The following is a 21,833-nucleotide window of genomic DNA, read 5'->3' as shown; positions in this document are numbered from 1 at the left end:
CCGTATGGGCTAAGCCCCTTCGGAATTTACTTGGTTCAGGCGATGCCATGGTGGAGACGATGACGGGGGGCCCGGTGCGCCTGCTGAGCTTTGGGTACGGGGAGGGCTGGGCAGGGAAAGCGGGTCCGGTGGGTGCCAAGCCGCCGTTTCCCGGCGCTCCCGGCCGGCGGAGGAGCTGCGGGCTGCCGTGCGGGCTGGGCGCTGGCGACGCTGCCGTGGTCCGCTCCCTCTTCATCAGCTCCATGGGGACGGTGTAGGTGGTGGGGTAGGCCGTTTTGGGGCTGGGGTGCGGGTTGGTTGCGGTCATAGGCATGCCGGCTGGAGCAGAGTAGGCGGAGGCTGGACGCGGGTGCGTGTTGCAAGGCAGGGGGGTGTTGTATCCAGAACTGGGGAGAAAGTGCGGCCCCTGAGGAGCCCCCATGGAGGCAGGGTAGGTGGTGGTCTCCAGCAGGTGTTGGGTTGGGGCACTGGATGGCCGGCGGTGCATCTCTCCCCCTCTCGGGGAGACGGGCTGCAGAGGAGGCTGCGGGGCGGCGGGGCCGTCCGTGGCGGGCACCGAGCCGAAGGGCGCTCCGTAGTCGCTCGGCAGCTCGCTGCGGTGGCTGAAGCTGTTGGAGCGGGTCCTGGGGCGCAGCGCCCCGCTCCTCCGCTCCTGCCTCTGCAGCTGCATCTCTGCCTTGTAGTTGTGGGCGATGCGGGAGAGCACGCGGGCCTGCCCCAGGTTCGGAGCCACTGACTTGATGTCGTTCTCCTCCATCATGGCCAGCAGGTTCGGGGAGTCGAAGCCCTGCTGCAGCAGGGCGGCGAAGGTGCTCTCCGAGATGCCCTCGGCACGCAGCAGCGCCACGAACTCGGGGTCGAAGCTCCTCTTCCCCTCGGGCCCGGGGAAGGCAGGGGCCACCAGCGGGTGGGAAGGGGTCGCCACCGCCACCTCGTAGCTGTCGTAGGGGCCCTTGGCACCGGCGCCCTCCCGGCCTGGCCCGTAGCCGGCACCAGTGCCGCTGGTGGGGTCCACCACCAGGCAGGTGGGGACGGCTTGCCTGCCCCCCGCCGGCTCTGGAGGCCGCTCCGCCCCGTCGCCATAGGCCTGTCTGCCGGGGAAGGTGGGCGGCTCCGCCGCGTACCGTGGGCCGGGGGGCTCTGCGCCATACCGTGCCGGGGAGACATCTCTGCTACGCATCCGCTGCCCGTCCAGGGCCATCTTGGGGTCCCTGTAGAGGCGGACAGCCTCCGGTGGGGCGGGCGGGCGCCCCGGGACCTGGTCCCAGGACAGCCGGCTGCCCGGTGCCCCGTAGCCGGCCAGTGGCCGGTTCACCACGTGGTCGCGGTAGCTGCGGGGGTCCTTGGGTGACCGAGCTGACAGGGATGGGTCGCTGTAGTAATCCTGGGGTGGCAGCGAGCCCCGGCCCGCCATGGCTGCCTGCCGGTCGCAGTAGGCGAAGTCAGGGACGGAGCCTTTCCGGAGGGACCCGGGGGCGAAGGCGGCATCCTGGTACGGGTACGCCTCCTGCTTCAGCTCCGCGCCGCCCTGCAAGATGATATCGTTCGCTCGCGGCGGCTCATACCATCCGCCCTCGCCGCCGTAGGTCAGGGAGCTCCTCCGGCCCGGTGGCCTTTGGTACTCGAAGGTGTTCTCACTCTCCCAGTTGCCTTCGTACCAGCCGGCAGCGTCCCAGCTCTGCGAGCGGCCGATGTTGGGGTGTTTGCTGGGGATGGGCATCGCCACGAGGCCGCTTGCTCTCGCCGAAACGGAGAAGAAGAGGCACCTTCCTTGTCAGCGCTTCACCGGCGCGCATCCAAACCAGACCGTGCTCTGCCTGAGCCCTCCTGGGACTTCAGAAACCACCGACCGGCGGTTTTACCTTTCAAAGCGTTGCCTGAATTATTAATCCTTTGAAACCTTAGCAGGCGAAGCGTGGGGCGGTGGCTGCCGCCCGCTCTGGCTGCAGGTCGGGGAGGGACAGACCCTTCCCGCGCGGTGCGGCCGCGCTCGGCCCAGATGCTTTATCCTCCGCCGCCGGGGACGGCGCGCACATGGACAACTGGCCGAGCCGTGTGTGGGGATTAGGAGCTAAATAAAACCACTAAAGCCCTCGCTCCATGTGACATCATTTTAGCCCGATGAAATCTCCCGCGCCGACCCAGCCAGCAACCTCAATGCAATTTCTCCCCAGGGACTGACTTTTTTTTGTTTTGTGCATGTTGGTTTTTTTAACACAAGTTTCATCCGTTTCAGCTTTCTCCTTCCTCGTTAGCTCAGGGCTCCTGTCCACACCAGCGCCCACCAGGAATCAGCAGCCAGATAACGGAACGTGCACGTAGCCGCTCGTCCCCACACGCGCGCATGTAAAAATAAAAAAGAAAGCTTCAGTGTCAGCTCAATCTTAATCCACCCTGATGAAATGCTAATCCACTGCACACAGCAAAGGACAAATTAAATGGGAGCAAGCAGGCAGGCCTCAAAAAAGGGCAGTGCAAGATACTGAAGAATACAAGCGCAATTAGAAATTAGTTAGGTATCTGTTTAGCACTTTATGAATATTGTAATTTGCTTTGGAAATTACATTTTTTGTTGTAGTTTCAAATTACTAACTAGGCTCCAAAAGGATTTTTTACATTATTACCATAATACGCAAATCCTTTCATCATCCCAGGACAGAAAATTGTGGAGGTGTAACCTGGAATGTATAATTTTAAGACCCTAGCAGAGGTCATGGAAAAGGAGGGGAGGATCAAAGGATCTAAAGCCTGGTCTTATAAAGCAAAAAGGAATAGTAGACTTTTGCCTATTATCTCCAGCTTCCTTTGGAAAAACTCTGTGTTTATGAGACGGGAAAACACTCAGAAATATCAGACAAAACTCAATTTGTATCTAGCTGTATTTCAATATTCATATGGATTAAGCTTTTTTATTCACACTTGGAGTAGGCAGAAGGATTTAGATGGAATCATACAAGAGAAAATCGTTATTTGGGAATGTAATAAAAATTTCCATATAGAGTCACAGTTTTCAGAGGAGATATCAAAGTGGCTCCCCAAAACATGTATCTAAATTATCACGCGCTGCTCATGCTCAAATATTCCTTTACAAAGAAGAATAGGTCAGCCGTTACTTATTTTCTAACCACTGCTAGTGAAGCAACATTTTCCTTTCTTAATTAAAAAATTGGGAAGGAAATGATTTTGCCTTTCTTTTCTGCGATCACAAATTTCTTCTCCGCCAACGTGCCCCTTCCAGGAGGGACCCAACAAAAGCAGTAACAGGCACCTTCCCGTGTGTGTTTGCAAGACAGCTTGCGCATTTTTTCTGGCTAATCCACAATAAATGTTTAGTGCACTCGCCATCACATGACAGACCATTGTGCTATTATGATAGCTAAACCACTAATACAGTCTAATGCTTATACTTGCCTATCATACTAATACCTCTGGGCTGTATTTCTGACCCAAATACTGACAGGATCTTTCAGTAATCCCTAAATTTCTTTATTGCAGTAAATATTATAAATCCTCTTCAAACATTCTCTTCTCCAGTTCCATCCCCAAGAACCACAGTCTTTAAGATGATGTGGGATATTATACAGACACGCAAAACATGGGCCCCAAAAGATTATTTATGCAATTCTCAGAGAATATCTGATTGGCATCATATTGAATTAGCTAACCAACTTAAGGCACATTGGAAAATTTCTTCTTTTGTGAGAGTCAAAATGAGAAGGCGCATTTGTGGCTTATAAATAAAGCAGAGAACATTTTAACAAACAAAAACATTTTATTACAACAACATTTTGCTAAAGAATAAAATGTATTCCCAACTGGATACAGTGAGATCTGTGCCATTTGTTTGTTCTGAAGCGGCAGAAGAAAGCTACCAAAAATGTATATGAAAATATAATGAAATCCTGGTCTGCAGATCAAGGGCATCTTCCACCATTGTCTTCAAAGAAATCACTAATGAACACGGCCCCCATGGCAAGCCCTGGTTGACAATGGGAAAAAACACGCCACAGGGAAATTAAATTTCAAAAATGTTGATCTGCGAGGGAAGTCAGAGGGGAGCTTTGAGCATTTAGTACCTCCGAAAAAACAAACAAACCCTAAAGAAGTCCTTGAGTTGTATGACGGACACACAAAAGAGACGTCGCCCAACCCAACAGACTGGTGGCCGTGCCCTGTCACCCACGGGTGACAGCAGGACCAGAGGACCCATCTCCAGCTCCCTCCAGCCCTTGTGTGGGAGCAGCCGCACGCCTGGGCACCCCAAACCACCCCCGTGCCGCCGCACCAGCCCGGCCAACCCTGCAGCCCAGGGGCAGAAGGACGTGCACTTCTCACACCCGCTTCAAGGAAACTTGACCTTCAAACCTACCGCTGGGAACACTCGTGCATATGGATGATTCATCCCATACGCGCTGATCTCAATGGAACAAATTAACTATTCCTGTGCTCCAAGCCAAGCAGAGGTGAACACGTGCAGGACCAGGGGCTGTAGGACCTGCACCCTGCAGCCGAGGGGCAGATGTCCTCTCTGGAGGAGCAAGAGCCACCACCAACCCCACGGCCAGCGGGGAAGATGTGCCCAGGAGCCGTGGAGCCGGGCAGGCTCCCGTGCCACCTCGGCAGCAAAGGAAATGTTACACCCAGCGAATCAATCAATCAATCAATCAGTAAGAAATGACCCGCATGAAATATTCATGGATGGACAGTAAGGGTCTCTTATTTTTGCTTTTTTTTTTTTTTTTTGGCACTCATAAAAGCAGCACCTGTGCAAATTCCCGTAACTCCGTAGCTATTTCGGAACTCAGACGCAGGCAGCGATGGCCAAGGGAGGACGTGGAGGCACCGGGGCACAACCCGACATAACTGAGCTCATAACTGAGAGCAGGAGGTGCCAGAATTCCCAACGTGAGGGGGAGATCAAGGACTGCAGGACAGGCGGAAATTTCTTTGTCCCTTTATCTTTTAATTCTAGAGGTATTTGGAGGTAAAAAAACACATACAAAAGGAAAAAAAAAAAAGCTGATCAAGAGATTAAATGCTCTGGTATTTCAGATCACGTGAAAAATGCACAGTTTTGAGTTAATACCCTGAGTTTCAGCTTAGTGTTGATCTAATACATGGTAAATTTTGCTATGATACAATGGCTACAGAATAAGCCTGCTCTGAAAAAATGGAACAACAGAGTAGAAGAAAGGTGGGCCCATCGTTTAAACACCACTTTTAAAAATGGATGGTGTGAAATCTGGTTCTGGAAACAACTCACAGTGGATATGAAACAAGTACCTTAGACAGTGCTAGAAAGTACCGTGTTCTTCCCGTGAGGAGAGTCTGTTTTACAAATAAAACCTACGCTAAGAAGTCAGGATGCTAAATCTGCAACACAACTGTGTAAACAACATTTTTTGGTGTCTGTAGCCCTGACTCAGGAGAGGCTGGATGTGAAATTTCATTCACACTGATGTAAAACTCTTCGTTACAAATTTTGAAAGCAAGTTGCTGGAAAAATTACTCTGTGCAACAAAATAGTACAGATTGGCTTTAGTTTTACTTTTTATTATTGTGAAATACTTTTCAATTACAAATATGAATCTTGTTTCTATTGGAAAAAAAAATATTTTTAATGTAGTAATATGTTGATGTTTCCTCCCAAATTATTTCCTTCTGGGAGAGAGTAGAACTGAAACAATGTAGTGAATATGCCAAATGTCATTTCTGGCAAGAACCATCAAGGTGCATCAGTATTGGAAAGGCTATTTCTCTTTCACAGGCAAAGGAATCCTACCCCTTGAAGTGAAAAATCCTCTAGAGAACAAATACATCTCATGTTAATGGAGAGAGCAGGCACCAGGACACCCAGCCTTTATACTTCGCTCTGCCACTGTCAGTGATTAAATTGCTTATTTTTTTCCTCGCAGATTCCCTTTCCATATCAAGAGGGATATAGTAATGACCCCCAAAGCTCAGGAAGTTCTTCTGAACATTGTCCTCCTACCGTCAGTTTCAGGATGCCAGGGGAACAGAAATGAGTCGGTGTTAAACTGCACTGTGGTATATACAATGGATGCTACGGCAAAAGGAATAGCAGGCACCGTGAGTGGTGCACACACACAAATTAAAAAGAAAAAAAAGAAAAGCAGAGAAGAAAAGCAGAAAGAAAATGTTCCAAGTCCTTGGAAATTACTGCATTTGCTAAAATTTGGCTCTGCAAAAATCTCTCTCGCAGTGGCAATAAGCACTCTGCCTAGATGGACTTTCTAACAGTCTCCTGAAATTAGAGGAGTACAAAGAGAAAATTAGCAGGATTGTGCCGGAATAATTTTCAATAATCAAAGGAACAGAACAGCATCTGAAAGCACTCAGCACTTGAAGCCATGCCACATGCTTTTACCAATTTCCAAACCAAAAGCATAGATGCTTTGTAACCTCAACAAAACACACTCAAATACCAACTTGGTGCGTTACAACAAAACACTCTTAAGATCAGCCGGTTATTAAACAATCATTGCCTTGTGTAGCTCTGTATTTTGATGGCTTGAAAGCAAAAACCAAAAGCTTACATCCATTTGTACCTCAACGCATATGGAAAATAAAAGCTGAATATTGTACCTAAATAAATGTGGGGGCACAGCAAAAGAGCCCACCTCCCACGCCAAATAAAACAGATATTTACTCTCAAAACGGACAGCACAGTATTGCAGTGACATTCTGAGTGACTGCCCAAGAATCCCCCCAAAACCCCACAGGTCGACATGACGAGGGAGGATGCGAAGCCTCTTCTGCTCACACCAGCTGGCGTTGTGCTGAGAAGCATTTCACGTCATGAAACTACCGTGACTTTTTTCCCTGGTCACTGGAGACCTGCCTGCTTGTCTCTCTGCTGCTTTTCTGTGCCTCGCTCTGCTCAGGAGTTTGGTGTAGGAGACGGGCTTCTTCCCACCCTCCTGGCCAGCCCGTGCCACAACTTAAGCCATTGCCACATCCCAGGAACTCTTTGGATGGAGGTATTTCACCCATTTTTCACTGAAGGGTACCCTACCGCCAATTACCTTGTATTTATCGCAGAATAAGGTACATACAGAAACACCCTGATGAGCACATGGTAACTTACCACCTCATGTTATCCCGCTCCCATGGCAAATCCCCGGCGATTTTCCATCCAAGATGAAAAACCAAATTGCAAGTAACAAACGCAGGAAGCTATTACGGCAATCATCTAAAATATGCTTGCAGTTAAAACCAAGAAGCCCAGCTGTAAAACACGCTTTGAGCCATTGGGATGAGCCCTACAACCTCCTGAAACTTTAATCAGAAAATATTTTGCCTTCAAGTGTGGGGAGGCTCCAATAAAAGTGAGCAGAAGCAGCGTTGTCACATTCCTGCATCAACAAAGGGATAACAAAAATATCAGATGTATCCCTACACCACAAAACTACACACTTGCAAGGACTACAAAATAGAAATCAGTCTGGATGCTGAACGGCAGTAGACAAGGTTCATTAGGTACATCCCTCAACTATTTGCAAAGATCTAATCTACCAATACTCTCAAAAATAATCCTCTAGAAATCACATCAAGCACCTTGTCTCCAAAACTGAGTATTAGACTTTGAGGTCAAATCTCCTCATTTTTAATAAGAATTCAGGATCAAGATTTAAATAGCACATGTAATGAAAAGCATGGGAATTATATCTGTCCCAGAAAGCAGTAGAGAAATCCATTGTTAAATGAATATATATTGTAATTCTGAACTCTGCCATGCATGTCTGGGCTTTGCATGAAAAATAATTAATTACTAGATTGTAACACGGTCTTGAGGAGATAAACAGGCTGGGGCTCGGGGTGTCTCTCGGCCTTACTTCCCCTGATGATGCCAAGAGCTTGAAACATCTATTTCCCAAAGCAGATAAAAACTGAAACCAAAACAAAACAGGAGGAAATATTGCTTCAGCTAAAAAAAAAAAGTATTTATGCATTGGTTTTTTGAAAGATTGGTGTTTTGTAATATTGTATTGCAATAATCAAATCAAAGTACCACATCTGCAGGTACATGTTACTGTGGTCCCTCACCACCCATGGGGACGGTCACAGGGGACGGCTGGTCCCTGATGGGGACAACCCCACACCGAAGCCACGAGCCTCGCATCCCTTGTTTGGGTTCATTTACTGATTCAGTCAAATACTTGTTACCATTAACAGGCAGCAATGCTATTTTCTCTCGAAAAATGAGTGTCAGTCTCAAACTAAAGGCTATTTTGTGAACTGAAGTTGCTGATTAGTAAGTTTTGAGGTGCTAGATGGCAGCAGAGAGTGTTGCTTTTTTTTGTAGTATTAAGACGACAATCTAAAACAAGACAAACCAAACTAATACTGTTAAGCTAACGGACTATATAAAAAGTGTCCGTAAGAAATGATCGATGCCATTCAATTTTAAGGCAACACAAATGCACAACCAACTGTAGAAAACTTGCTCTTTGAAGAAAGCTCTCAGATATAAAAGACATAACAAAAACCTTCGCTGTTTTGGTACTTGGATCCATTACATCTGTTTATGGATACGAAAAAATAGAAAAGTTGTGTAACTTGTTTCTCTGCAGCTATCTCTTAGTATAGCCAGATGTCCAACTCCTGTCAAAATATTTACTAGTAAATATTCAGTAGAGTCAGAATCAAACCTAAAAACCTGGTCCAGATCCAACCGTCATCACTCCTTGAAGGATTCTAACTTTGGAGTTAGATACAAGGGTTTTTCTGGTATTCTGAAGGAAAATCCATCCTGTTCTCATCTGTCCCCAAGGACTGATCATCTCCCATCACATCACATATTTGGAAGACGTAAAGCAGCCGAATTCCACCCCCCAGATGCTGGAGGTGGCTTCTGCTTCTTCTCCGGAGCTCAGGAATACGTGGCAGGGTTGGCCCGAGGCCGCTGCTCCGACAACCCCTTAATGCGGCTTCTCGTTGCATATTCTGGGGATATTATCATTTTTCTGAGTAATCTTTAAATGCGGGGGAGGATTTAGAGTAAGGAGGAAAAACCCAGATACGATGACAACATGTTAATCCATAAACCAGTTAATTTAAATGGGAAATGTGGTAAGGATGAAAATTAAGTATTGAAGTCATCGGCTGTAATTGTTTCTTAATTAATGACATGAAGTTATAAAGCGTGTTACATGGAACCTTGTCTTAGGGCTGGGGAAAATGGAAAAATACAAGGCAGAATTAAGAGCTAGACGTATTAAGTTACCATAAACGTGGGCTTAAACACAAGGAGACACAAAAGTATTTTTTCCTATTTCTGTGCATATAGCACTCGAATCTTGGGGAAAGGGAAGCTCTCCTTCTCGCAATAGCTTGAGTCACGTATCTATTACAAAAAAGAGTTGCATACCAAATTAATGAATTTCTTGTCTGTAACCTTATCTAAATGTGTCTTACCCTTTCATGGATGCTTGGGGGATTTTGTCAGGCTGGTTTCATAGCTGGCTCGAGTCCTACATCTCATCATGCATATCCCCCCATGACAGACTGCACACAAGTACATGTATATAAAAAAACCCCCTCTACACAGAACTGGAAGAGCTGCCTCCATGCTCTGAAGACAACAGCATAGCTGTAGATAGGAGCTGCACAGTTCCTCCATCCCAATGCAGAAAATGTCCACTTGCAAATATAGAGAGTTCTTGATTCAGCACAGCAAAAGGGCTGAAAATCACGGAATAAGGTCGAGAAGCTTGAATAATGTCTGTGAACCCACTGATGTTGCTTGAACTTTTCTTCATCCATAGGATTCCGGCTGATTTTTAAAAAATCTTAACATTTTAACAAAATCTATTCGTGACAAATAATTCCCAAACTTGCTATGCCCCTATCAGCAAATGAGTAATTAAGAGCACTGCTGGATGGCAGACTTTTCACCGCCCATGTTGGTAAAATGAGGTGTAATCCAGCTTTTGTGTGAATTTGAAACGATTTTTTGAAACCTCCATAAAGCCTAAAGAACTTCATATGGACTCTCAGAAGAAGAAAACATCAGGAGTAGCCAGACAGATCTTCAGGCAGCACAAACCAGCACAGGGTGCAACACCAGAGGATCTGAGAAGCTAATTCTGCTTTTCTCTAGGCAAAATGTGGCAAGCAACCCTTCCTTAAAAAGCCTCATAGTTTATGTGCTTTGAGGTGGAAGCTTAAAAATATATTAAAAGCTTTATTCTGGGGGGGAAATCCTTGTACTGTGTTTTATCTGCATGGAACAAAGAAACTCAAAACCACTAGGAAAAAAATAAAGGTCTATATTTATTCTAAATAAGTCACTTTTACTCAGGACATGCAGTTTCTTCCACACTTGATATCATCTTTAACTCATTGTTTCTCATCAAATGACTAGTGGTGATAAGAATTTCCTGAGATAATAGGATTCTATTTCTAAGCAGTAAAAATAAGTATTATCAGATGCTACTTGGCATTCAAATTTGCAAGAATGGAAGAAAATTCCTCCACCCAAATGTCAAACGTGCTCATTTTGGCCACAGTTACATTATACAAAGGAGCAAGAATTGGAGGTAGCCCCTTCCCGGAGTTGTCCAGTCACTCCTGAGACCCTCAAACATGCAATGGTCCCGAAGAGAGATGCTGAGCATTGAAACAATTCATTTTCTGGCGTGACATGTACCACAATGTCTTATCACTGATTATTTCCTACACAATACCATGTCAACAAAACACTAAGGTCTGGAAAACGAGAGAACGCCAGAATTCAAGTTGCTTGTACAACTTTCATTTTGCCTGCCTTGTAGTTTTTAAGTACATTTTCCCATCTTCTTCTATGGGCAAGATTCCTCTTTTTTTTCACGCAAATGCACTGTAGTTGTTGAATGAGGATTATTCCATACTCTCCTGTCAATGGTGTGTGAGCCCAGACCTCAAGGACACACTGTTCAAATGCTGCTGAAGAGCCAAAATCATTGCAATTCTTCAGGGGAAATTCTATTGAGAGTTGTTTTGCTTTTTTTTAATGACAAGATTTTAACAATAAGAATGCACACCACAGGCTGTAATTGACAGCGTGAATATTAAGTCCACTTTCGTGGATGATAAACTGAAATAAACAGCAGGTAAAAAGCACCCCTGCTGTAGATCCAGGTTTGTATTTACCAGAATATCTAGCATTACACAGTATAGTTATTCAAATATTACTGGATGCGGTTTGCATTGACCTCCATCACAGGTGGAAACGTGGAATTCAGAATTTCTGTCCACCCTTGAAATGACTGAACTAGCCTCACGCAGGTTGGTCAAAACCCAGCAAACAGCAGATGCCACCGCAAGCAACCAGATAACAAGCAACCAACCCAACTGGCTGCTGGAGGAACAGAGACGTTTCCGAGTTCATCTTGACTTTCCTCTTCAGCCTGAAATGTAAGTACGTCACTCAAGCGCTCCTGTTCCTTTTCCTTCGTGTGGCCACAAAATCAATGGGGAAACATGACAATGGAGAGAAAACCACCATCCCAGCTACCTGGTGTATCACAAGAAGGTGTTTATTGAAGATTTTCAAGACTAATGATATTGTTAAAGGACTCAGACCTATCTGAGAGCCATCAATATCCACCAAGGTGCCCCACATCCACTGATTATAGAATAAATTCAGCTGGAAGAGACCCTCAGGATCTTCGAGTCCAACCATAACCTAACTCTGGCACTAAACCATGTCCCTAAGAACCTCGTCTAAACGCCTTTTAAACCCCTCCAGGGATGGTGACTCCACCACTGCCCTGGGCAGCCTGTTCCAATGCCCGACAACCCTTTCCGGGAAGAATCTTTTCCTAATATCCAATCTAAACCTCCCCTGGCGCAACTTGAGGCCGTTTCCTCTGGTCCTGGCGCTTGTTCCTGGGGAGCAGAGCCCGACCCCCCCCGGCTCCAAGCTCCTTTCAGGCAGGTCAGAGATCAGAAGGTCTCCCCTCAGCTCCTGTTCTCCAGCTGAACCCCCAGCTCCCTCAGCCGCTCCCATCACACTTGTGATAAAGGAGGGGATGTGGAGGGTCAAGGCCACACACAGATAATGTAGTGACTGGAATGTAAATGCTCGAGGAATTCCGAAAGGAAATATGAATTAAGGGTAGCACCAGAGAAGCCTCATCCAAAGAGGACACTAGGGTGCCACTCAGAATATAAGTCAATAAGTCAAAAAGCCGAGAGACTCATGCATTAACCACTGAAAAGTATTATGTGACTGTGCTGGCATTTATCGGCCATTAGACATATCAAAGGACCTGGAAGAAAACAAAGAATATGAATGGCTTGTTTGGCACCGCAAACAATTCTGCTATTTTGCAAAGTACAGATTCGGTGGCACCAACTGACATGTAAAGACATGATTTCCTACTGCATAGTGACAAATCCAGAAGCAAAAACTCTTATCAGAAAATGTCTGGGCTCACTTGGCCATGCAATTATTTTTTTTCTTTGCTTCTTGTTCATCTCAGGGCTGCCACTTTCAGAGCGTGTGTTGAAAGCTTAACTGACTCATAAATGTCAGTGCAAACTTTAACCTATAAAGCCAGGTATTAAAATTTCATGGCAGCGATGTTGAAGGCAGCAGGGTAGCACAGTTGCAATAGTATGGAGCAGAGGCAGCACATGGGGTCATCAGAGAGGAATTCAGTGGGGTTGGGAAACCCGTGTTTTACACACAGGCAAGACGCTGCCATCCCGGATCCTGGATGTGCCACCACTACTTCTGTGTCCCCACTACATCACCAGAAAAAGATAACGCGACCTTGCGCAATGTCATAGCAGCTTCTCCTCTGGCTTCCCAGCCAGGCTGCTCCTGAAAACACTGCCAGCAACTGTGGAGGGCTCCTCACTCCCGGTATTATGTAATAATATTTTAAACCATATTCACAGAAGCATAGGATAAAGAACAGCTGAGCAAGCAGCCGGCTGGGCAGAAGTGATGCTTCGAGTGATTTCCTTGCGTGGGACTGCCCTATTTAAGTACCAGAGCCTTGTGGGAATGAGGGATGCCACGCAGCTGGAGCGCTGCCGCCTTCTGAGCACGTGGTTTCTCAAAGGCGCTGCGGAACACCTGGTTCTACCATAGGTAGCACAGAAAAAATTACACCTAGCCTCTGTTGCTGTTTCCTAAGTGAAAGGCAAGTGAGCTTCTGCCCTGAAGGATATTGCTGCTGATGGTTTGAAATCACTGCAAGAAGCCACTGTGACCAGGGCACTGCGCAGCCTGGGACATGACTGTCTGCGGCCGGATTCTGCGGCTGAACCTCCCCTTTAGAAAAACAGCCAGAAAAACAGCAATATTGCACATCTTGCCTACATTCTGTCATCTTAGCAAGATCATGGAGTCCAACTCCTGTCCCTACACAGGACAACCCCACAGGTCACACCGTGTGTCTGAGGACGTTGTCCAGTCTCTTCTTGAACACTGTCAGGCTGGGGCCGGGACACCTCCCTGGGGAGCCTGTTCCAGTGTCCAGCACCTCTGGGTGAAGAACCTTTTCCTCATGCCCAACCTCCCCTGGCACATCTTCCTGCCATTCCCTCGGGTTCTGCTCAGCCTGGAGCTTCACTCACTTTTTGCTGCCCAGAGGGAGGTGGAGGAGGTTGGTGGGAGCACTGAGCAGAGCCAAGACAGACCCCAAAGAGCAGGAAGGAACTGCTAGGCTTACAGGACAGGGAGAAACAACACACGTACCTGTAGGATCACGCAATTTGAGATGGCCAGAACAACTTAAAATCAAGGTGGCTGTGAAGGATGGAAGAGGTCCCTGCCTCGCACGCACCACCCCTGTGCCCAGGGGAGCGTGACAGAGCACACGACGTGACCCCAGCTGTGTTAGCTTCACTCACTTAATTTCTTCCAAAGGCTGAGAAATTGCCCCAAATTTGGGAACAATAACAGGCACACTCCCGACACCACAGCAGCTCTGCTGCAAAATTCAGACCCTTTTTATCCGGAACGCGGCAGGCGGTACCGCGGCTGCAGGATCGTGGCTCTGCGCTGTTTCAAACACGGCAAAACCAACATCCCTCTCCATCGCCCACTCAGACATGGCTCCACAATTTTTGCTGGATTTTTTTTTTAAATTCACCCCAAGGTAAAAACTCATCATGGAATGGAAAATTTCAGCTCTAATGAATTTAAAATGTGGCAAAATTACAAGCTAATGGGAACAGGATCTGAACGAGGGGGGTGCTGGACAAGTCTAACTAATCACAGCACTAGCAGCTCCACCGCTAAAGCATATTTTGACCCGCTACGTAATTAGACACAATTCCACAAACAGGAATTATGTAAACCACTGCATATATATTATTTTCAATAGCCCCAGCCATTCACTGGGTACATCTTTCCACCCACATGGATCCAATTACAGAATCAGCACCCAAACTCTCTGGGACAACCAGAAAAGAAAGAAACGGGTAAAGCCAAGATCACTGCGGGCACATTCTGACTTAGCTTCATTCAGATGGGCATCACAAACTTGCTTAATTCTTAACAGACTGCTCTAAATGCCTTTAGAAAGAAGTTTCTTTATCCCCTAAATCCTGCATCCTTACCCCACCCTTATTTTCCTACAGAGCAAAATCTGTTACCTGGTGCAAAGAGCTCACCTCTTCAAAACAGCCTGCTTAGAGGAAAAAGTAACAGTGTCAGACAAAGACTTCATAACTGCATGTTAAAAAAAACCAGATGAACCGTTCAAGCTGAGTAACGCAATGAGACTGAACTGCTTCTCTTCCTGGAAGACTCATAAACCTGCCCATAAACGCTATGAACCGCCGTTTTCAAAGATATCACCCCCTTGTATGGCTTCGATTATTTTTCCAAGCCAGGCGCACGTTTAACAGAGTAATACAAACGCTGCAGCTTCTTAATATACTCTTTTAATACCGCAGCAGTTTGTAAGCTATTTCCCTCAACATGTGACCAGTCATGTTTTTCGTAAGCCCATGTGAAGAAGAATCTGTCGGTGGGAGTTTGTACAGTACAATAAAGACTTGAAGTGTTAAGTATTATCATTTGGCAGTACAGATACTGATCATACATGTAGCCCGAGGATATTTCACCTCCAGACCTGCCATCATCCTGCTGCGTGGAATAAAGCCCATCCCTAGCAAACTCTCCAAGGGTTTGTGTTCTTAAAAGGGATGGTCCAGTACATGCAACTTCATAAAAAGCACAGAAACCCACCTGCATACTACAAAACATTTAGCTTTTCATCAGGTTCATATAGCTTTGCATCCTGGTCACTTTTTAAAGAGAAAAGCTGCGCAAGTGCTTCCACAGAACAGGAACTCATTTAAAAGCAACTTCTTTGGACCTCATTGCACTTGGCTTGATGGAGCGGTGGAAATTCTTCTCACTGAACACCACTCTGTCAGCAAAGACTCCTCAGTCTGCTGAAGTTGTTCCCTAACTTCTCACCATGTTTCACCGATTATTCCATATTCCTTACACAACAAAATGCTTGTGTTTTTCAAAGCGTGTTTTCGCAGCAGCTGGAATGACCCTCTTCAGTGCTTTGCTAGGCTATAATCCAAGATTAGGAGCCAATAATAAAAAGTAGCAATCGGAGATGCCAGTATAGTATACCGCTGTCCTACAAGTCTAGTATTTTGGAAAATCCTAAGATTTTTGCATTTTCGAGGTAAGTTTTACAATGCTGCTTATACTCAGTCCTAATCTGTTGCTTATAAATACAACACAACGGTGCTTTACGACGCTGAACCCCACCAGTGCAATCAAATCACAAAACAAGCGGCAAATGACAAAGGATACTTGAAAAAGTTATGTCTTCTGCACATTTACAGATTAGAAAAGAAAATCTTTCGACTGAGAAAGAAGAAAAAAGCTCATATATCACAGGAAAATAATCTAAACTTCAATCACATCTAAAGCTCTGTTTGCAGGTTTGTCGCAGGATCCTTTTGAATTTCTTGTACACTCAGCAACTAGATCTGACAGTAAACATCAAACCGGGAAGGCAGCTTTTGAAAATCCAGGCTCAGCTGATACAACTCTTTTAAGTCAAGTTCAAAGTAAAATTTGAAGATGAGATAACATACCACACCTGAGTGTTTATGACATTCAATAGGAGAAATATGCAGCTCCACACTGCAGTGTACCCTGGATACTCCTTCCTAACTCTCATCTTCTCTGCTTTGCCTCTCCCCTCCAAAATTAAAAGAGCAAAACTAACAGAGCTAAGTAACTCATGCCAAATTAAAGCAACAGTAAAGGAGTTTTACTTTGGCATGCTAGAGAAAGCAATATATAACACATGAAAATGAAGGCAAAAACCACCCTGTCCTGCTGATCAGCATTTTACACTCACTAGAAACTCCACAAAGCCCCACACATTTTGCTCAAACAGATGCAGTGCAGCTCCTCTGTGAGCTCTGCACTTCCATCCACGAGCAAAACCTATTTCACTTCGTTGGCTTTCAAACAGTACTGCAAACTGTGACCCTGAAGACCACTATTTATTTCCTTAAGAGCTGGAATTTTTTAAGAGGTATGACTTAATATATTCTTCCTAAAATAACACTTTGTTCTGATTTTGCTGTTGACGGTAAAATTTTCATGAGTGTTGCTTTGCATGAGAGAATTATCAGAGTGTACACCAAAGAGTCAGAGCTGGATCTGGATCTCTTTATGTCTAAGCACTGTAAAAAACAAAGAAAAATTAGATATTCTACTGTAACCATCCATCAGCCTCTACAGAAATACTGGAGCACACTCTTACCTTCACAAATTCTGTCCAGTCGCTGCCGCTTGACTTTGTGTTTATCCACAAGTGCCATTCTTGACGATATTTTTGTAACCTTCTGATTCAAAAAGCAAAGCAGTCCCCCAGGACCTTAGGAAAATTCACAGGAATCGGCGTGCATACCGCCGCTGTGGATCCTGCAGAGAGAGGGAAGGATTCGTTAGGATTTCCAGCACACCAGGTGAGACCTGCCCGTCCCCAACAGCACAGCAGTTTCTGGAAGGACACCTGTAAGTTTGGTGCTTCTAGCCCCAGCGTCCCACCGGTCACACATCTTACACTGCAAATCAAGTTTACAGCCCCTTTATCTTCCCTGTGATCAGAAAAACCAGCATTGTACACAAGAACTGCTGGAGCGCTGAATGGCCTTCCCAGTTTTATTTCTGTCTTAAAAATCTATTCTTAGCAGATAAAATCCATTAAGCTATTTTGTAGGCTCACAGGCACTGAAAGATTATATGACAGTATATAAAAATGGGAAAGTAGCTTTTGCTCTTCCAGTCCCTGCGCACACATACACAAACCACTTTCGTGTCTTTTTTAAGCCTTGCCCCGTAAAAGTCATCAATGGACCTTGAATTTGCAACTAGACCTTGATACATATTCCAGCTGTCACCGTAGCCTTTCCCTACCTCCATATGCAAAGGGCTAACATTAAACTTTGAGTGCCAGAGCTGTCATTTCTGGCATGCACACCTTTAAATGCCGATGAAATAAATCAATCCATAAAGCCGTGTGTATGTCTGATTTACAAGAAATGCTCTTCCAAGGGACAACGGCTGCAGGATTTTCTGTATTTTGGTGACACAGAGGAAGACCCTAAATAGATCCTCCTATATTTGATGCTTTTGTTCCTACAGAGACTCAAAGGTTTGTTTAATCCCTGAACGCTCCGACCTGAGCTCAGGCTGCAGACCCTGAACATGTCGTTGTGGCACTTTTACCCAACAACTTCGTTGCAAAATCCAGGTATGAGTTTATCAAAGCGAGTTCCACAACCATATTTATGAATCAAGACAAACAAGACAAGACCTCACGCTGACAACTGAATGAAACCAATTCAACACTACACTGTTTTTTACCACGCTACGCTATATTAGCAGTGATTCAATACGCTCTTTTAAGGTGAAGACAGACGACCCTGATAGGAGCTACAAACCCTCCAGGGACACATTCTGCTCAAGAGGCTCCTGCCCCCTGGGCCACCCACCACCTTTTTAAGGCTACTTAAAGGTGCCAAAAGAGCAGAATTAGTGGAAAGCTGTGATTTCCAGAAACAAAGGAAAATGCCACCACATTGCAAGGAGAGAAAGGGAAGAGGGAGCCAGGCATGAGCTCAAGCACGGCAAGAAATCCTCTCCTGAGTGGCCACTTGTATCGCATCGCAAAGTCTCAACCACTCTGCCTAAAAAGTATGAGAAAGGGTTAAAAATATAACTAAATTCTGAAAAGCCAGCAACAACCACAAACTTGGTACCACTTGTTCAAACCGGCCCCCAAACAGCTCCTCCGCGGCAGGTGAATTTTCACACTGCATTATTTGCAAACAAAAATATCACGACGAACTAAAACCAGAGCAGGTTCACGGAATATAGGACACAGGACAATAAGACGCTGCGAACCAGGAAAATCCAGGCTGTTGTCCAAAAGTTGACCTTAGGCAATGTCTGTGACCTCGACTTCTGCTTCCCCTTCTGTAGAGCTGCGATAGCAACACTTAACCCATCCTCTTGAAACACTCCAGTTTCTTCATTTTCACATAGTCCGCTCAGGCGTTTCTGCCTTGCACTTTATTCCTCGAGAAGAGCTTACGGCTCTCCTAAAACCACGCCAGTGAAGCAATAAATTCCCAGAAAACACAGTTAACAAACGCAATAGGCAAGGGGTGAAGGCTCTAACAAAGCCGCTGCATACCGAGATGACAATTTCATGGAGATTATTGTTATTATTATAAATGGTTATCAATTATGCATCACGTCGATAGTTAATTTATAAAAGGAAAAGGCTTGTGTTGGTACAACTGAATTCTGACTAAGGGAAGATCGGCGATTTCCTGGTAGTTAATGGCCAATTTCCCAGCAGCGCGACTGCAGCATAATCTCTGAGATTTATAGCAATAATTAATTGATTTTTTTTTAAACATAGGGATGCTAAAGAGCACGATTCCCACTCACATTAATAATTAATGCAACATTGTAAAAGAAGCAGAAAACTTCAATTCCAGAAGCTTGCTACAGTCAAAATATTTCTTACAACAAAAATTAAGCTGTTAGTGTAGCTAAAGGCAGAGCTGCTAACAGCATTTCCATTATCAACATCTAAAAGTATACACATGAATTTTCACCTCTATTACATCCCACTCCACTCCCAGGCAGAAACACCAGGTTAGAGAAAAGTCACATCGGGAGAAAATAAGTGTCTGAAAATGCTCAAACTGTTCATTATGTTGGGGCTGCGACCTTTTCCCCCCTTTTTTCCCCAACAAAATCAATATGCAAAGTGTATTTAATTTTGACAGAGTGCATTTTCTGATGGACAAATGCTTCCATTAAAGTTCTCTTCTCCTGCCATCTCAATGCCCTGCATTACTCCCTGGAGGAAAACTTACCACAAAAGAAACTAATAACAATCAGGTAAATTACTGCTCATATTATCAGAATCCCGCACAGCTTAATGTGAAGCCCATGAACGGACTCCTTCCTAATGATGTTAACTATTCAGTCTCTGTTTGACAGGTGTCCATGATGATATCAACCAGCAATAGAAGCTCAACTCGAAAGACGTATTAATAATATGGCAGGAGCTGCTGAGCAGGATTTGGCAGGGCCGGATAAAATGGAGAAAAGCAGATGTGCAGGGCACAGAAACAGGCGGATATTCCCCAGCCTTCGTATGAAGCTGTAATTAAGAAAGCAGTTCTTCCCTTTGTGGGATGGAGGACGTAATTAGTTGCGCGCCCAACTTCAATCTATCCTCAACGATTTCTCCATCCAACCCAATCTCAAAACAATCGCAAGGCTAAATGTCCCCCGCAATAAAATAAATACGATCAGGCTAGGCAGAACAAAAATCATGGTCGGCAATTAAAACACAAGCAAACCTCATTGTATGAGGAAATTTGAGAGAGAGGCACACACGCACAAAAATTCGTCTTCATCTTCAGCAAGATTAGGAAACAAGCGAAGTGATTTACATACAGTAATTGCATGGCCGCGTTAGCCTCCAACAGCGTCTTGCAAAATGTAAATTTTCTTGAAAACCCTCGGACGCGATGATAGCCCAGTAGTTATTTATTTATTTAAAGAAGGAATGTACTTAAAAACAATGTTTAAGGGAAAAAACAATCCTGATGTAACACATTTAAAAAGCTTCTTAATACTGCTTGTTAAATACCACAATCCCTGAGCCAGAAAATGAGAACAGAGAAAGCTGTGGTAGGGCTTGGTTTTCCTGCTTTGGATGGAAAAGAAAAGGTGATTTTTTCCAAAATGAAAGACGTCATGAAACCGCAGCCGTGAGTCCTGCCCAACCTGTGGCTCATCGGCGAGGATGCGATAAACCCGCAACTTTTGCCTTCCGAGGGGTGAACAAGCATGTGGTACAAACGCAGCACTTCTGCCAGGGAACACACAGTTCTAGGTTAAGTGGGGCTCCTCTTTAACTTCAAATACAAACATCTTTCTAAACAATCTAAAAAAAAAAGCATGTGCACACTCCTGACCCTTAATAGAGTCAGAAACCTGTTGCTTACACTTTCTGACTGCATTTTCTACCCTCTACAAAACACGGCGTCAAAAAAATGGAGAATCCCTACTACAGAAAACTCTGAGCTCCACAAACTGCAAAAGTTCCCATTTCCAAACAGCAAAGGAGAATTTCCATCCCTCCTCACATGTAAACTGTGTTTCCACACGTACAACTCCTTAAACAGGGGAAAATCCAGTACCGACGTTTTGATGACACCATCACACGTTTCCAGACGGGTTCCCAGAGAAGTTTTTGCACCCTGATCACTGCAGGACACCAGTCCCCTCAGCTGGAAGCAGCCCAGGGTGCCCGAGTGGCCCTTAATCATGACATTAATATCCACCGATGCCAAGGGCAGCTATCCCTGCGGCCTCCTTTGCATTAAGGTCCAGTTTTCCAAAGCTCGATCGCACTTGAATTGCGATTTCACTGCCGGAACAGCCCCTCAGAGCTGTGAACCGTTCAAGCCCCGCGTTGGCATCGTGGGGTGTTAATCGCTCCCAACCAGCCGCCCGTTTCCACAGCTGATCATTTTGGATGTCGGCAGCTGCCGTGGGGAGGGCAGGAGCGGCTGGGAAGCAGAATTCGGCACAAGAAACATGGAGAAAAGAAAGCAGGAGGCACACAGAGATAATGACAGGGGAGGGCAGCGCACACCGGAGACGGTACAATGCAGGAGGGACACTTGGTGTCATCCTTCCTCTCTATGCTGGTGGCACATCCTTAAGTGGGATGTCCCTGCTCAGCCCCCAGCGCCTTCTCCTCTCTCTAAAGCCAGGGCAGGACCGCAGCGGGGGAGAGAAGCACATGGAAGAGAAGGGACAGACAACACGATCCTTCCTGAGATCCTTTTTTTGGATGTTTTCTTTTAAACAACAACAAAACAACACGGGGAACTCACAGTGTCAAGACATCGTTAAGGCCGATAGCCCGGCAGGAACCAAAAATGGATTAAACATTTATATGGGTAGTGAGAACAAACATAGATTTTCATTAGCCAAACTAAAAAATAGGGTAATTTTTTTTTTAATGCCTGAAGGATGTAAACGCTCACACTTGGAAAGAGGAATCACACAGTTTCTGTGTGTCCAGGGTTCAGATTTCTCCTGCTCCATTAAATGCCTCTTGGCCATTGCATGGGAAATAGGATGCTGGGAGAAAAAAGAAAAAGAAAAAAGCTTTTTCCCTATTTCTGGAAGAACTACCTTGGCTGTAAATCAAACCTCAGTGCCAGGCTCCCAACAGCCTGCACCCCCCCACGGACCCTCAGCACTCTTGAAACACTGAGGGCAG

The 21,833-nt window shown here is 45.6% G+C and overlaps 1 protein-coding gene across 3 annotated transcripts in view; it reads right to left on the bottom strand.

The window, feature by feature from the left end:
• CTBP2 (C-terminal binding protein 2) overlaps window positions 1–21,833 on the bottom strand; it is a 138,946-nt gene that overhangs the window by 44,245 nt on the left and 72,868 nt on the right. For 2 of the 3 annotated variants that reach the window (XM_065638710.1, XM_065638711.1), the window contains exon 2: window positions 16,770–16,930. In XM_065638710.1, the coding sequence (XP_065494782.1) occupies window positions 16,770–16,827 (58 nt within the window). In that variant the 5' untranslated portion in view covers window positions 16,828–16,930. Of the gene's footprint in view, window positions 1–30; window positions 1,721–16,769; window positions 16,931–21,833 lie in introns of those variants that run through there. The other variant, XM_065638709.1, reaches the window with a different exon arrangement.

This window comes from Caloenas nicobarica, chromosome 7 (genome assembly GCF_036013445.1).
Source record: "Caloenas nicobarica isolate bCalNic1 chromosome 7, bCalNic1.hap1, whole genome shotgun sequence".
Taxonomy (NCBI): domain Eukaryota; kingdom Metazoa; phylum Chordata; class Aves; order Columbiformes; family Columbidae; genus Caloenas; species Caloenas nicobarica.
The sequence above is the reverse complement of the archived record's forward strand: the minus strand, read 5'-3'. Positions and strand labels throughout refer to the sequence as shown.